At 46.0% G+C, this 15,982-nt stretch overlaps 1 protein-coding gene across 1 annotated transcript in view; it reads right to left on the bottom strand.

Moving 5' to 3' along the window:
* Positions 1 to 3,430: 3,430 nt before the first annotated feature.
* Positions 3,431 to 15,982, bottom strand: part of Col4a1 (Collagen type IV alpha 1) — a 22,786-nt gene continuing 10,234 nt past the window's right edge. Inside the window, exons 3-27 of the mRNA XM_011146709.3 lie at positions 15,977 to 15,982; positions 15,135 to 15,419; positions 14,516 to 14,973; positions 14,185 to 14,319; positions 13,994 to 14,101; positions 13,498 to 13,719; positions 13,219 to 13,407; positions 13,035 to 13,151; positions 12,726 to 12,890; positions 12,337 to 12,639; positions 11,862 to 12,245; positions 11,383 to 11,589; positions 11,125 to 11,293; positions 10,909 to 11,036; positions 10,244 to 10,682; positions 9,730 to 10,079; positions 9,322 to 9,588; positions 9,036 to 9,207; positions 8,657 to 8,902; positions 8,179 to 8,544; positions 7,794 to 8,009; positions 7,124 to 7,495; positions 6,284 to 6,455; positions 5,501 to 5,615; positions 3,431 to 4,859 (exon numbers count right to left, since the gene is read on the bottom strand). The exon at positions 15,977 to 15,982 is cut by the window's right edge and continues 154 nt beyond it. Of these exons, the coding sequence (XP_011145011.2) occupies positions 4,602 to 4,859; positions 5,501 to 5,615; positions 6,284 to 6,455; positions 7,124 to 7,495; positions 7,794 to 8,009; positions 8,179 to 8,544; positions 8,657 to 8,902; positions 9,036 to 9,207; positions 9,322 to 9,588; positions 9,730 to 10,079; positions 10,244 to 10,682; positions 10,909 to 11,036; positions 11,125 to 11,293; positions 11,383 to 11,589; positions 11,862 to 12,245; positions 12,337 to 12,639; positions 12,726 to 12,890; positions 13,035 to 13,151; positions 13,219 to 13,407; positions 13,498 to 13,719; positions 13,994 to 14,101; positions 14,185 to 14,319; positions 14,516 to 14,973; positions 15,135 to 15,419; positions 15,977 to 15,982 (5,849 nt within the window). The 3' untranslated portion in view covers positions 3,431 to 4,601. The remainder of the gene's footprint in view (positions 4,860 to 5,500; positions 5,616 to 6,283; positions 6,456 to 7,123; positions 7,496 to 7,793; positions 8,010 to 8,178; positions 8,545 to 8,656; positions 8,903 to 9,035; positions 9,208 to 9,321; positions 9,589 to 9,729; positions 10,080 to 10,243; positions 10,683 to 10,908; positions 11,037 to 11,124; positions 11,294 to 11,382; positions 11,590 to 11,861; positions 12,246 to 12,336; positions 12,640 to 12,725; positions 12,891 to 13,034; positions 13,152 to 13,218; positions 13,408 to 13,497; positions 13,720 to 13,993; positions 14,102 to 14,184; positions 14,320 to 14,515; positions 14,974 to 15,134; positions 15,420 to 15,976) is intronic.

Genomic DNA, 15,982 nt, shown 5'->3' with positions numbered 1-15,982 from the left:
ACAGTGAACGGGACGAGGTTAAGTGTATCACTGAAAAAAAAAAACAAGAAAACAAGGAAATCTACGTCGCACTTGCACGTCCGGTCGTGCGCAATTTTTTTCTTCTCTTTTTTCATTTTATAAGTGGATCAGCGCCGCCACGACTTTATGTTAATTGTTTATGTTAATCGGTGGGGCGGATTCGACTGATCAGCGAAGTAAATTCTGCGGTATCAAGCTCGCGCGATATCGCGCGTGCAAACTTCTCTTTGACTTGAAAACTGATTGCAAAATCGCGAGAGCGAAAAGTCCACATAATACAACTATTATTGCGTTGTGTACATTTTTAAAAGCAAATAGGTATATATGTGTGCATTCATTTATTTATTTATTTATTTATTTATTTATTTACAGTAGATATATAAAACCCCATGCAAATAAACAATATCGGCATAAGGGTGGCGTGTCGAAAGTCATCCATTTTGCGAATAAATTCGAGCACTCCGCGGCTGCACGGCGCTTTCGCGTGTCGCGTATCGTATTTTGGAACATTCAAAACACCGTCCGGGGCTCGGGTTGATATATGCGCGAGGAAATGTCGCAGTATCTCGACGGAAACTCTGCCGCGAAAGAATACCGGCCGCGCGTGCATTACGGGCGCGCAGCATTGTGCACCGCGCTTCGATTCAGTCCCCGTGGCGCCATTCAACGATGAGGCCGTTCGTTCATACTTGATCGAACGAACTCGTGTCTGTAACAGACACGCGGGAGTGAGAGGCGGCGGCGTTGTTCGCGCGCGAAAAGAAAACATATGCTAATGAATCGAGCGACGATCTCGGCCGCTGGGAAGGAAACGCGCGCGCGACACTTCGCGTTCACCCTCGCTCGCGCCTTCTTCCGTCGCCGTATGCCGAAGATTTTCTGATCAACCCTCCGTTTTCCAGCGGGCAAATTGCCCCTCGATCACATTCATGCCGGAGTAACAGGCAGGATTACGCAGCTCGGGACGATGTTTCCCGAGTTAGAAACTTCCAAAGGACCCTTGAAATGCCTTTTCGCGGACCAATTAAAGGCTAAGCTGAAGGCCTTTGAGTGACATTGATCTTGATCAATTTCTTGCGGCGACTTCCGTGTGCGCCGGAACTTTCCCGACCGGGAAGACAGCGAAACTTTAAAGTATCTCGCGACTTTCGCGCGCGCGCGCGCGCGCGCTAACGATTTTTCTTCTCGCAAACAACAGATTGCCATAACGAGACGACGTTTGAGCGTACGCGTGAAATCGCCGCGAAAATCGCGTTGATGATTTCGCTCGCGTGTGGCACGAGAGAACAGCGTCGCCTCGCGTGTGACGACGTCTACCCGACGGCGACGATGCGTACAGGTTGGCTCGGTGGAACTTCGAGGTTTTTTTTTTCCACAGATCTTTTAAGGCAAATTTTATGTCGAAAGTTTCACCGCAAAAATCTCTTCGCACGACAGACTTTTGAAACAGAGAATCCCATTAATACACCAAGTTTACGGATTTGGTATTGATTAAAAATTAATTTCACACCGGCCGGGGGGGGAACTCGACGGAATCTCTCGAATTCACACTCCCAATTAGAAAAGAAAGAGTTTAAAAAATACCGATTATGAAAGTATTTAACATTGTTTGAATTTAATTTCCGACGGCTGAATATCGGCGAAAGGCGGCCGTTATTATCGAGACGCGCCTTCCGCGAGCCACCCTGTATGCATACGCACGCGCCTCGCATCTTCGTGCCGACGAATTTTCACGGCGATTATCGCTCTATAGTACTTAATAAGTACGATAAGAAAGGGAGAAATAGAAAAGAATATACGCGGCGTCGGCCGTTGCCGCACGAGCAAAATAAACTCCACTCCAGCGTAGTGATTAGAGAGAATAAATTTCTCTTTCATTCTCTCAGCGATAAAACGGTCGCTCCGTGTGAAACGCTTCTGGGATTCAATTAAAGTCTTGAAGTAATTATATATCAGGAGTAAAGGACCCCGGGAAAATGTTTGCTACGAATAGTGCCGTTAAAGCACACTTTCTTCCGCCGCGTGTTTCAATTAGATCGTGTGTGTGTGTGTGTGTGTGTGTGTGTGTGTGTGGTGCAAAAGGCATTTATAACAGTAATCGATACACGCTCGGTCGACCCTTTTACCCATTCGCGAACTAACGCAAACGCGTATGAAATTAACGGATCAATATGAACCTGTAATCCGGAGAATTCTTGCAGAAAATTATGCACCGCCGCGGGTGTACATTGCACGCGCGAAAATCAATTTGAAATAAATTCTGTATTTTCCGTCGCAGGGCTTTTATCGGCGACGCCGAGACGCGCGAAATTTCTGGCAGTGCCCTGCAAAATCTCGAGGACACACCTCGAGAAAAAAATCGCTCTTCCTCGCGATACGATCGACGGTATCGCTTCAGCTACTGGCTACGGATTAAGTGTTAATAATTTACAACAAACACGTTGTCACGAGCTTACGTTGCGCGAGTGTGCGAGTTTGTGCATTCCGCATGCCAAGACTTATCCCTTCTTTTTTTCCCGATCCCAGTGCGAGCGTTCTGAAACAGAGCGCGTTAACATGAACGAGCTTGAATTTATCCGGTAATTCTCGTAACACCTGCCTGCGCGCAAAATGGACCAAAATGTTTACCAGGTTTTCCCTTCTCGAGAAGCATGTCAGTCACGTGAAACAAATAAAAAGAACGTGAGATTAAACCGGGGGGGACCTCGACACGTATCTTTCTCTGCTGCGCGAGAGTCCTCGCGCGTAATGTACGAATGAGGCATTAGTGCGGTACATTCTGCAATTGCGGCATCAACATCGTCCGGTACACCTCGTTAAGAATTGAACCTTCATCGATAACTCGTGCATTTAAAAATAACAGTGTCACCGGTCACGGTGTATTTTTTGTAAATAGCGGAGCGAACGCGGCGTTGTACGTCGTGAAGTATTGAAAATTCGATAAAATAACGAACGCGAAAGAAATTTTGATTATTCCGTCGACTAAAAGCCGACCGCAGGCAGCATGAATACAGAGTAATATCCAAACCTTTGTCCTTGTATCACAACGTATTTTTTTATTTCTCATTCGAACTATTATATTCACATTTGCGTTATAATGTTCTCTAGTATTTCGTCCAGTTAAAAATATTTTATACAATCTTTTTCGCCCAGTAGAAAAAACAAATATCAACCGAGACGTAAAAGTCTCCTCAGCATTACACAATTATACAGACACAGGAGTTACAGTTAGCGTGTGTAAAAAGTATAATTTCATATAATTAAGTTAATTACATTCTTCCTCTCTTGTATGCCTGCGCGTTATATTCGCAAAAAGGAGAGAAGGGGACACTCAACGGAGACGGGAAAAATCGAACGACTCGGAGGATCGTTCCAACGTGATCTCGGATATGCACTCGCATATTACGTACTATTATGCGCTCGCTTACTCACTATTTCAGGATCGGAGATGTAGACGAGTACGAATGAGCCAGTGAAGTTTGAAAATAGAATTTTATTAGCTACGTAGCAAAATACCTATTCATTTAAATATTTGGCGTCACACGATTACCAGGCTAAGATCATTTATATTAATATACAATACGTAAAATGTGCCATATTGGATATGGGCAGTGTCCGTGGTAGAGTACGATAAACTTAGACTTCAAATACGAGAGATATAAATATATATTATTTTACATGCTAAAAGAGAGTACGCGCTAGAGGCATTTGCTTGAATAGTTATACATGTAAAAAAAAAAAAGGAGAGAGAGAGAAATAAAAATAAAAAGAAACACATATGGCGAAAGAGGCAGCGTTCGCGGAGAAGATGAAAGGGCGGCTAACGAGCGAGGAGGATGGCTCTCGGGAAAAAGAAGTTACCGAGGACGGAGACGTTGAGACAGTGAGGAGCAAGAAGGAGAGTCGGGCAGGAATAACGAAGATAAGACGTGGTTACGAAACACACCAGGTATATAGAGGGGGAGAGAGAGAGAGAGAGAGAGAGAGAGAGAGAGAGAGGAAAAAGTGGAAGGATCACGAGGGAAGGAAGGACGCGTCTCTCTCTTTATTTCGACGTCGTCGACACGTCGATCGAGCGAGTCCTCTGAACTTCCGTTCCGTCGTTCCATCGCGAGACGTTACCGCTCTCTTCTTCCTTGTTATCAGGGGGCGAAACCGGTCGTAATTTCGACGGGCTCTATTTTCCGTGCTGTGGTAAAATGTATCTCTCGAGCGAATCGTCACGTTTCCCGTCGTCTCGTGTAAACATGGAGATCATTTTCGCGCGTCGAGAGAGATTCGGAATTCGAGAACTCGACGGAATCACCGTCTCCGGCTCCGATACCCTGCTCATTATACTCGTAATGAGAGTTTCGCTTCTGTTCCCGTGTAAAAAAACGGAAAAGGGAAGAAATGTGTGTCGTTTATACGCGTATACGTATACCTGTGCGTGCGTGCGTGCGTATGTTGTGTGTCTGGCTGAGTGGGTAGGTGTGTATCGTGTGTCTCTGCGTGTGTATGTGTGTGTGTGTGTGTGTGTGTGTGTGTGTGTGTGTGTGTGTGTGTGTGTGTGTGTGTGTGTGTGTGTGGCGCGCGTAGTTTTACGTATTCTTTATACAAACTTGGCAGCGACTTATTCTGGACCTAAGATTGCCCGCCTTTAGGGTCTGTTTCTCGGGGCTCCTGAATTGTTGACCGTCTTCTATAGTTACCATCCAAAAGCTGTACTGATTAGTATAGTAATGGCAGTGTCCTTTGGCGCCGTTGCACTCGATGAACGGTGTGGCGCGGAAGTCCTCCAGACAGGAGCCAGGACTCGACAGGGACTGGCCGCCGCCCTGGGAACCTGCGCCGGTGTGCTGAAACGAGGTTCGCGAGGAGGTTCAGTCGATGAGAGAGAGAGAGAGAGACAGGAAGAGCACTCGAGTGTGCTGAGCGTGCACAATTTACGATTTGTGACGTTCGACCGAGCGGGATCAGACTCAAATCCATATTTTTCTCGTTTAATTGAAGTATTGGAAACTGCGGCTCGTCGCCACTGTGCTACTCAAAAGTCCTCGTCAAAGTGCTATAAAATTCTAATGAAGGGTGGGCGTCTTCGGCGTAAAATGGATCTCTCGCGGCGGAGGCAATCTTTGCTCGATGACAGGTCGCGGCGATGAAAGTTTGCCTTATTTCGAATATGATTGATGCGATCTCTCCATGTAGCAAATCCGAGGTGATTCGTGAAGTCGAGTGTCAGTGAAGGAGAGACGGTCGTGTAAAGAGGTCGCGGAAAGAGATGAAGACAGGCTTTTTCACGCATGTTGTAATGAATTCAATTATTCATATCACCGTATAGAGCGATGCGCAATTTTTAAACATCCGCCATTACATAAGCACGCGGCTTTCTGAAGAATTGCTTCGCGTAGTCATATCTCGTACATCAATCGGCGAAATGAACGTTCGGGGTTGGCTGGCATATATTACGACGGATGGCCCGATAAATAAAATTACTCACCATGAGAAAACTATAACCGATCCAAAGGCCGGTCCATCCCGCCGGACATTCTGGAATGCTTATCGTTTGACTGTGTACCGCTATCACGTTAGCTGGAACCTCGCACACCACGCACCTACCAGAGAAATCGTGAATCGTTACAGTTATCTGTGATAGGTAAAACCCACACGCGAATAAATCGCCTAGTATCGACGACGTGTTGGCAAGTTCTATATGACGCAAAAAAGAAAACAGACCTGATTAATAATTCAGAGATGGTTCCACGTACATATGTGTGTCAGATTTCGGCACAGAATAACTAATATCAACTCGTGCTATGTTTATTAATTAGGTGTTATTTATGGAATCTCGCACAATCCGCGTTAAATCGTCGTTTGCCGATCATCTACTCGACAGTGTATTTCCGCCGCGGACTTTAAAAATTCATCGGAAAGAAATTATTAGACAAATTTGATTTGAAGGGTGCGGATGAAGAAGCGTAATAACAAAGCCTTGTTTTCTTCTCGAGTAATTGTCGCGTCGATCTTCGTAGAAATAAAACAGCTGAATTGCCGCCGCGGCAGTTAATATCGAAGATTAAAGACTAGCGTGCCGTGCTGCAAATTTTTCGCCGAGAAAAATCTGACTACCAATTTATCGTGCGTCTGATAGGGGTCTTTCTGCGTCGCCTCACGACTCCACCGCCGTAATTGTTCTCTCCCGAGGAATGCAGCGCTCTTTCTTTTGCGGCCGCGATAAATATCTCGACGACGTGTATGCATAGTGAATATCCTTCGGTCGTACCTGGAGATGTATTCTTCTATCGCCGACTCCTCGAGGGGCATCATGGGAATTGGACTATTGGTCGACAGCCAGTAGGAGCGATCATTGCGACTAGCGTAATGGCAGACGTTGTTGACGTCGCAGAACAGGAAGGGTATCGTCGCGAACTTTCGTACGCATGAGCCAGCATAACCTGTTTTCGTGATAATTTATAGGACGAGTTAGATAAGTGCGCGCATACATAAAGGAAAAAAAAATGAAACCGCGCGTATGCTGCGCTGACTCGCCATCATTATTATAATTTCTCCGTCGATTTGAGATCAACAAGTCATATTATTTTGCATCGATCGCAGTCGCAACGGAGGAAAAACAAGAATGACTCTACATTTATCGGTGCGCAAATATGCGTTGGCTTAATAAGCGCTAAACAGCCAGTAAGCGCGCAAAAATATGTGGCTCGCTGCGTATAAACTCACTGAATAATGAATTTAATCGTCTATTAATGCGCAATAATGTCACACGTGACAATTTAATCCAGATAATCGAGACAAATCTACTCTTTCTCTCTCTCTCTACTAAATTATGTCCATAACAGGTATGGGTCAGAAGGTCATTCACAAAATTAATCCCGAGTAAATTATAACAACGCCTATAATTGAAGATGGAAATCCTTCTGCACAGTATCTTCTTCATTTTTTTTTCACAATATTAAGCGGAAAACGAAAAAGGAGTAAGATTATATTTAAGATCTCGTTTCATTATAAAAAAAAAAGCTTCCCATTTACAGCTATTTTAAAATCATACTATTAATTTCGTAATTAGAAAGCGCAAAACTTTCTTTTTCTTTGCCGATAAACTCACCCAAGTCTTGGGAGTGCGCTCTCTCGTCGCCATCGGTATACAGCATACTGTATCCCTCCCAGAGCTTGATATGTCCTGGCTCGCAGCCCGGCACGTCTTGGCTTTGACTGTGTTTGACCAGAAGGATACCGGTAAGATAATCAGGTGTCGCTTCGCATGGTGCACCAGGCTCGCCGATAAGTCCAGGCACACCGACTGGACCTTGAAGACCCGATAAACCGGGCGCGCCAACCGGTCCGGGCAAACCTGGCAAACCAGGTGGTCCAAGTGGGCCAGTAATACCTTGAGCACCTTTGATCCCGTCCAAGCCGGGGAAGCCCGGTGGACCTGGGAGTCCTTTTTCTCCCGGCGGGCCAGACGGTCCGTTCGGTCCTACGAGAAAGTTTATGTCCGCAATTTTTAGCGCATTGATGCATCGAATAAACAATATTGCAGATTTACGTATTTAAGATCGATATCACGGTAAAAGTATCACGGTGCACTTTGAATTATCGAAAATACTTGTGTATAATGCGCATCCTTCTGTGTGTGCATATACAATGTACCTTATTTTGATTGGTGTCACATTTTTCCTTTACATTTTATCACATACATATTGTTGTTAAGGTTATATTGAATTTTTACAAGTATTCTTTTCTTCGTAAAATCGTATGTCTGGTGATAAATATACCTGGATATCCACGATCGCCTTTAGGTCCCATTGGTGGCTCGATACAGTCATCACCCTTTTCACCCTTTTGACCCACATAGCCGATAGCACCAATCAGACCGGCAACACCGGTATATCCTCTATCACCCTTCTCACCAAGTGATCCAGGTGGACCATTCAAACCATCCCAACCTCTCTCGCCCTTCTCCCCTGGGAGTCCATCCAGTCCACTTGGTCCTGAGAATTCAACGATTCAACAGTCATGTTGTTGCCCATTATTATTTTTTTCTAAAGTCAATTATGAATGATTCCATCTGTCTTTTTAATATAGAGAAAGATAAATATGTATTTGCAATAATAATTTTATTCAGACATCTATGAATGACTTAACATGTTGAAATTTCACCTGAAAGACCGGGTTCTCCTTTTTGTCCTGGAGCACCGAACAATCCAGGCGATCCTTGATCACCCTTCTGACCTCTTTCACCAGGTAATCCTGGTGCACCATCCAAACCTGACGCCCCATCACGTCCTGGTGCTCCAGTTAAGCCTTGTTGTCCTGATTCGCCCTTTTCACCTTGCGGTCCAACCGGCCCATAAGGACCGATATCTCCTTTCGGTCCAGGCAATCCGGGTAATCCACGTTCACCCTTATCTCCGGGTCGTCCTGGCAAACCGTCTCTACCATGTTTACCCAACAAACCTGGTAGACCTTTCTCGCCCTTTATCGCAAGTCCAGGGAAACCAGGAACACCGACAGGTCCGTATTCACCTATACGAAGTATAAAATGTGTGCTGATAAATTTGCAAATTTATCGTTTGATTAGTTCTTCGGGACAAAACTTTCTCATTCTAATTATTTTATTTAAATAAAATGGTCATACCTTTAGGACCAGGCGCACCATGAGGTCCTGGTTGTCCCTCAGATCCAGGTAGACCTCTGTCACCCTTTTCGCCATCATATCCAGCGATACCTTCCACGCCTCGATCTCCTTTTTCTCCAGAAAGGCCAGGGGATCCAGGGATACCTGGTTCACCCTTTTCACCCTTGATCTGTATTGTTGGTCCCGGAGGGCCGCGGTCACCCTTTTCTCCGAGTGCTCCCGAAATACCGGGCAATCCAACGATTCCTAAGATTCGACAATTATTCAACTATAAAATAAACTCAACTTAAACTTTTAGCTTTTCGTCAAACGGGCCTTTTCATATTTTTATTGCAAACAAGTGCGATAAAGTACACTTGTAATAATTGATTTTCCATACCTGGTATACCGCGGTCTCCTTTGACACCATCGAGTCCAGGTCGACCAGCGGGTCCCATTTCACCATCAAGTCCGGGGAAACCTGGCGGTCCTGATGGTCCGAGATCGCCATCTTCGCCAGGTATTCCATCTATGCCGGGCGGTCCTAATTCTCCAGGCACACCTGGTGCACCCTGTTAACAAAAATACAAATATAATAATAATAATAACAAAAGAAAATAATACTATGACATTTTGTTAATATCTAAAATTATTAAAATAATTATAAAAGATAAATGCACACATACCAAGTCGCCTTTCATTCCAGGAAATCCTTGTACACCAGTGTCACCCTTTTGACCTTGGAATCCTGGCGTTCCATCCAGACCTGGAATGCCTCGTTCACCCTTCAATCCGGGTCTTCCGTCACGACCGATACCTGGTTCGCCAGGTTCACCCTTTGCACCATCGATTCCATCTCGACCAGGAGGACCCTGGGGACCTCGTATTCCGGGCATTCCAGGCTCACCTTTCTGTCCTTTCTCTGAAACTTGACCTGGTTCTCCTTTCCTTCCCTGATTACATAATGAAATATCAGATATAATATGATATATTAGCTATGATAGATTAGATTATATAAAGACATTTCTGATATCCGTGTAAACGTAGGCGTAACTTTATTACCAAGTTATTGATACAATCATGAGAATACTCACCGGCAAACCAGGTTGACCGATGTCACCTTTAGGTCCATCGTGACCGACAAGTCCTGGTAAGCCAGGCACTCCAGGTAGTCCAATGTCTCCTTTCAGTCCAGCTATACCTGGACGACCAGGCTTTCCTTCCATACCAGGCAATCCAGGGAAACCTGGTGAACCTTTATCACCCCGTTCTCCCTTAATACCTGGTGCACCCTCCGCACCAGGTATACCTGGGGAGCCGGGTAAACCTCGTCTACCAGGGTATCCTTTCGGTCCGTCGATACCCGGTTCACCACGATCACCCTTCGTGCCTGGGAATCCTGGAAGACCCGCTCTACCAGATTCTCCCGGTAATCCTGGCTCACCTGCGAATCAAGCAATCGTTCCGGAAGATTATTAATACGTTTAGTAAAACCAATCGATGACATTTCGATTAGAAAAAAAAAACTTTTTGAAGTAACTTGGAATATTCATATATAAAATGAAAAAGTGTCAGCGATACAAAAATCGCGACAGATATATATGTTACCTTTGCTGCCGTCGGCTCCTGGAATACCGGCAACACCTGGGGGACCAGGAGGACCGACCAGACCGGTGTCTCCTCGCTCACCAGGTGCTCCAGGCAAACCGTTTATTCCCGGCGCACCAATGTCTCCTTTCTCTCCGGATAAACCTGCCAATCCCGGATAACCATCTGGACCTTCTTTACCCGGTGGTCCGGGAAGACCTCTTTCTCCCTTTTCACCCGGAGGACCTGGTAGACCGGGGCTACCCTTGACTGATATACCAGCCTCTCCTTTATCACCCTTCGGTGCTGGTGCACCTGGGAATCCTCTAGGTCCTTCTCGACCAGGTTCTCCCGGGAAGCCCATAGGGCCCATGTTGCCTTTGTCACCGCGTGGACCTGGTAAACCTCGTGGACCAACAGGACCAGGGGCACCAGTTTGACCAAGCGGGCCAGGTGGACCCTGTTTTTAGATTGCGACATTATCACGAAATTATGTCATTTCGTAAATAAATTGTACTATCGTTGGTTGTTTTCAAAACATCTTCTAAAATATTATTTTGGAACTAAAAGCTTAAATAATTATATATAGAAATTATTTATATTTGTGCATTATATGTAAAACTTGAGATGTAGCTTTTGTAAAATTTAAATTTTCCGTCGGACTATTCTGTCATAAGTTTACGCACCGCGAAACCTTGCAATCCTTTATCTCCGGGTATTCCGTCTAGACCAGGAGGTCCAGGTTCTCCTTTGTCGCCAGTTAAACCTCGATCGCCTTTGAAACCCTTCAGCAAGTAAAGTGACGGACATTGACCTAGAGATACCAGTAAGCCAATTTATGAATAAATATCTTTCAAAAATTTTAAATAATTCGAAAGTAAAAAAAATTAACGATATCTCACCAGGTTCACCCTTTTGTCCGTACAGTCCAGGCTCTCCTTTCTGTCCTGAAGAACCTGGTCGACCTGCCTCTCCGGGTTCACCTTTCACACTTAACCCTTTTTCTCCTTTACGTCCAGGAATACCTGGTTTTCCTGCAACACCATCTTGTCCAGGAAAGCCGCGGTCTCCCTGAGAAAGACGAATTTATAAATTAAAATGAAAAAGAGAGAATCTTTCTTCGTAATAAATATTGGTAACTTTCAAAGATAGTCTCTTACCGGAGTTCCTTTAAGTCCTGGAAAACCTTCGAATCCGGGTCTACCTTTCTCCCCCGGAGCTCCTTCTGGACCTGGCGGTCCTTGGCGACCAAACTCGCCACGCGCACCTTTATCACCTTTCTCTAATTTAAGCATGTTCCATGTGACTGTTGCTGGGGTTCCAGGTTCTCCTTGAGGTCCTGGAGCACCCGGTATACCATCTTTTCCCTTATTGAAAAATTGATATACTTGTTTTTATTTAACATTTCACGATTGCGTATACGCGGATATACACGGATAATACATATCTAATATATATTTATTTATCCGCTATCCAGAGTTCCTCACGCGTTAAATAAAAAATTATGCGCTATCTGGAATCCAGAGAAGTTTTATCGGAAAACAATCACTTTATGTATATTATCACATAATTAATCACAAAATAATATCAGCAAAATTTAAAGAACAAGTTAGTAAAAAAGGAAATATTATGGACATACTGGAGGTCCTGGGGGTCCGATTGCTCCTGGTAGCCCATCCATTCCAGCTTCTCCGGGGAAACCGCGTTCTCCAGGTGGTCCTCGAGGTCCCGTAAGTCCTGGAATACCGTCCGCACCGTGATCTCCTTTAGCACCTCGTAATCCAGGTAAACAATCCTGACAGCGACCACCAATATCTCCTTTCTCTCCGACCATTCCCGGAAGTCCTGGTGTGCCGTCTCTTCCTGCCGTTCCTGGTTCTCCAGGCTCACCCGGCAAGCCCGGTGCTCCTGGAATACCGTCTAGAGAGTCCCCTGGTCTGCCTCGGACACCCGGGTAACCCCGCTCTCCCTTTTGACCCTTCTCTCCGTCCAAACCGGGCAGTCCGTCCAATCCTTTTGGTCCCTACAACACGATATGATAATTCGCTATTTTTTAAGCGATATTTCGGTTGTGTGAAAGAGTGAAACGACGAAATTGAACTAAATGTACTTACCATCCTTGACAATCCTTTTTCTCCTAGTGGTCCTCGTGGTCCCGCTGGTCCAGGAGGTCCGTCAAAGCCACGTGGTCCTGCGCCTCCTGGGAATCCAGTTAAGCCAGGCTCACCTTTTACGCCTTTTTCGCCCGGTAAACCTTCCGGACCTGGAATTCCAGGTAATCCGGGACCTCCTTGTATTCCTATAGGACCTCTTGGTCCTGGATCTCCTGAGTAACCGTCTGCTCCTCGCGGTCCGGTAGCTCCTGGAAAACCTCGCGGTCCTTTCGGTCCTGGCGGACCTGGTCTTCCTTTGCCTCCCTGTGACATAATATTCAATGTAATAATTATATTAAAGAAGAATTTCATGACAATTGTTTCATTAAAATCTTGCAATTGAAACTTACTCCTGGTGGTCCAGGAGGTCCTCGTAATCCTGCGACTCCCATCGGTCCGTCTCGACCGGGTTCTCCTTTTTTACCTGGACGCCCGGAGAGTCCCTCCAACCCATCGATACCTCGATCACCCTTTCGTCCAGGTGGTCCGGGTGGCCCAGAGAAACCATCTCTGCCCTGAATCCAAGGAAAAAATAATAAATTATTTCGATCAATCTACGAATAATTTCGTACACTTTAGCATTTAGCATTTAGATTAATTAATAACGTCACAAGTAGTTTCGTTTAAATTATAAAAGTTATTAATTTCAATGTACTTACACGAATACCCGGTGCTCCCGGGAGACCTTTCTCTCCTTTCTGACCGGATCCTCCGGGTATTCCATGATCACCTATAAAACCTGGCTCTCCTTTTTGCCCTTCCGGTCCCATTTCACCCTGAAGGCCACTCCAGTTAAACGATGCCGCACAAGCACAAGAAGATCGATAATATTCTCTTACATACTTTGTCTCCTTTGTGTCCTGATTCTCCTTGCGGACCTGTAACTTCTCTAACACCCTGGAACGGCATGATAGGCGCGGTTGTGCCTGGAGGTCCTGGTTCTCCCTTCTGACCTTTGTCTCCCTTCAATCCTTCGAATCCCAGACCCATGTTTCCCTTTTCTCCTTTTGGTCCTGGTATGCCAGAAGCACCCTGAATGTACACACAGCATCGTAAATATGATTCGAATGAAATAAAAACAAAAAAGAACATCTAGACTCGATGGATCTGAGCGATACTCACGTAAGGACCTCGTTCACCTTTTATACCAGACGAACCTCGATCTCCCTGTAAACCAGGCGGACCTGGGGGACCTCTCACCCCGTCCATGCCAGGTTCACCTTTCTGCCCCACCGGGAATGATCCGGCATACGCTGGTTGACCCTTTTCTCCTTTAGGACCAGGTGTGCCTGGAAGACCGCGAGGTCCTGATTCTCCATGAATACCTTTGCGTCCGGGAGCGCCCTAAGACACGCATTGTATGCTTGACTTACACACATTTCGTTGTCCTGATATAAATTAACATTAATAATAACGTATATCGCAAGTTTGACGAAACCCTTCAACATCGTCGTAATCTTATCGCAGATATTCTCGAGTGTAGTTATACAATTATCACATCTTTCATATATTTTCAAGATCTTTTTAAGCATAAATTAGATATCGAGTAAAGTACTAAATTAATAAAATACAAATATAGAATATTACGTATTTCACGATATGTAAATACAGTACTTACATCCGTTCCATTGCAACCATCACGACCGGGCAAACCAGTTGACCCCGGAGGTCCTTGTACTCCCGGTACACCGTTTATACCGGGGAAACCGGGCATACCCATTTTGCCCTTGAATGAAAACAACATTGTCTCTCGAGAAATATTTTAATATAAAACACGATCATAATTATGCGAAAGTGAAAGATATGTACTCTGTCACCCTTGATACCGGGTAGACCCTGTGGACCGGGATCTCCTTTCTGTCCTTTGGGTCCTAGAAGACCTTCTGTTCCTGGAAATCCTTGCTGTCCCTTGGGACCCTGCGGTCCTAATATTCCAGGTGGTCCCTGAGTAAGAATACTGCGATGAATTAATGATCCATTGCGTTGCTCGCGTTCGAGACACCTCAGATATCGTGTAGAGATTACAAGAATGTTATTGGCGATAATAAGCAACGGATAAAATATAGCTGTTAACAGCCGCGATTCTCCAGAAATCTTAACGATCGCCCGGGCATTTTATTGTCGATCCTCGAGAACCAACCCGCGATCCTTTCTCGGCGAAGCACTTGGGCACGCAGCATCCAGATCCCGTGCAGTTTCGTGCTGCTCCCGGCATCGGTACCGCCTGGTAATTGCTCGGGTAATTTTCGTTATCTCCGGCGGCGCCATAACCGCCATAACCGCCACTATAGCCACCACCGCGAGCACCGCCGTAAGCATCGCCGCCACCTCCGCGACCGTAAGCATCACCACCTCCGCGTCCGTAAGCGCTCCCGCCTCCACGACCGTAGGATTCGCCGGTTCTGTGACTGCCATAGGAGTCTGGTGATCCTCGGCCGTAAGGATCCGCAGCATTTGTGCCGCGATCGCCTTCGGTATCGTAGTTCGAGTAAGGATCTCTGCCGCCGTGAGCATCACCGGAACCTTGTCCGCGGCCACGATGGTAAGAGCCTCCTCCTCCTCCTCCTCCTCCTCCTCCTCGTTCGCTGTCGCCGGCACCTGTAGGAAGATTGTCGCGAACGATGGAAGATGTTAGTAGGGTAATTTGATAGATAGAAAAGGGATAGAGCGAGTTCGCGTAGAACGCTCAGGGCAAACTCAAAAGTGGGGATGGGCGCGCTGTGTAGCTCGTGATAGTTAACATAGTTAGGACTAATTACCGCTGTATGTGTCGTAATATCCGTCGCCGCGACTATCGGGATAACCGCCCGGTCGGTTCTCGTCGATCCCGAAACCTGACGCGCCGCCGCCGCCGCCGCCGCCGCCGCCGCCGCTGTCAGGATACCTCTCGTCCTGCGATCCCGTTCGATCGTAAGGATACCGGCCCGAGTAACCTTGACCATATGGGTCGCTTCGATTTCTGTAGTAGTTCCATTGCCGAGTCCTCTCGTCTGGACTATGATAATCAGTGGAACTACCGTTCCGCCTTTCCGCATCCTCGTATCCTGGACATGCCAATTGGCGAGCGTAATCGACGGGATTCTAATGATATAGTTTCCGGCATTTATCCGTATTACGAGCTGCCAAATTTCAGAGAACGGTAGAACGGCTGTCCGCTGCACGCAACGGAAATTGATATTCAGCTCGTAGACGAACAGTCTGCACGGAACGGCATTTGCAGCGCATTCGGATTTCTCTCGATCGATCGCGACTTTATGCACGGAGCATAAATTCTTACAGCTTCAAGCTCGTCAAGTCTCTCGTGTCTCTTTTTTACATACAAACGCGTGTGTTTTATTATTTTTATTTAAACTTGACTTTCTTTCCAACGTCCTATTTGTGTGTAATTTTCTCCTCCCCATAAGAAGCTACGTTTATAGCTGCAAAAGTATAGAATGTAACGATGCATCATATTCTCCCTGTCGCAAGACGGTGGACCATTCTCTCTATATTGCCCGATGATGCATGAATACTGAATAGATTAAAGAGGAGGTGTAGAGAGCGGATACACAATTCCGCCTGTGCGACAAAAGCACGACGAGGGAACATGTTGTTCGTGTACCTTCGT

Source organism: Harpegnathos saltator, unplaced genomic scaffold (genome assembly GCF_003227715.2).
Source record: "Harpegnathos saltator strain DR-91 unplaced genomic scaffold, Hsal_v8.6 scaffold202, whole genome shotgun sequence".
NCBI lineage: Eukaryota > Metazoa > Arthropoda > Insecta > Hymenoptera > Formicidae > Harpegnathos > Harpegnathos saltator.
Note: the sequence above shows the minus strand (reverse complement) of the source record. Positions and strands in the feature narration are given on the sequence as shown.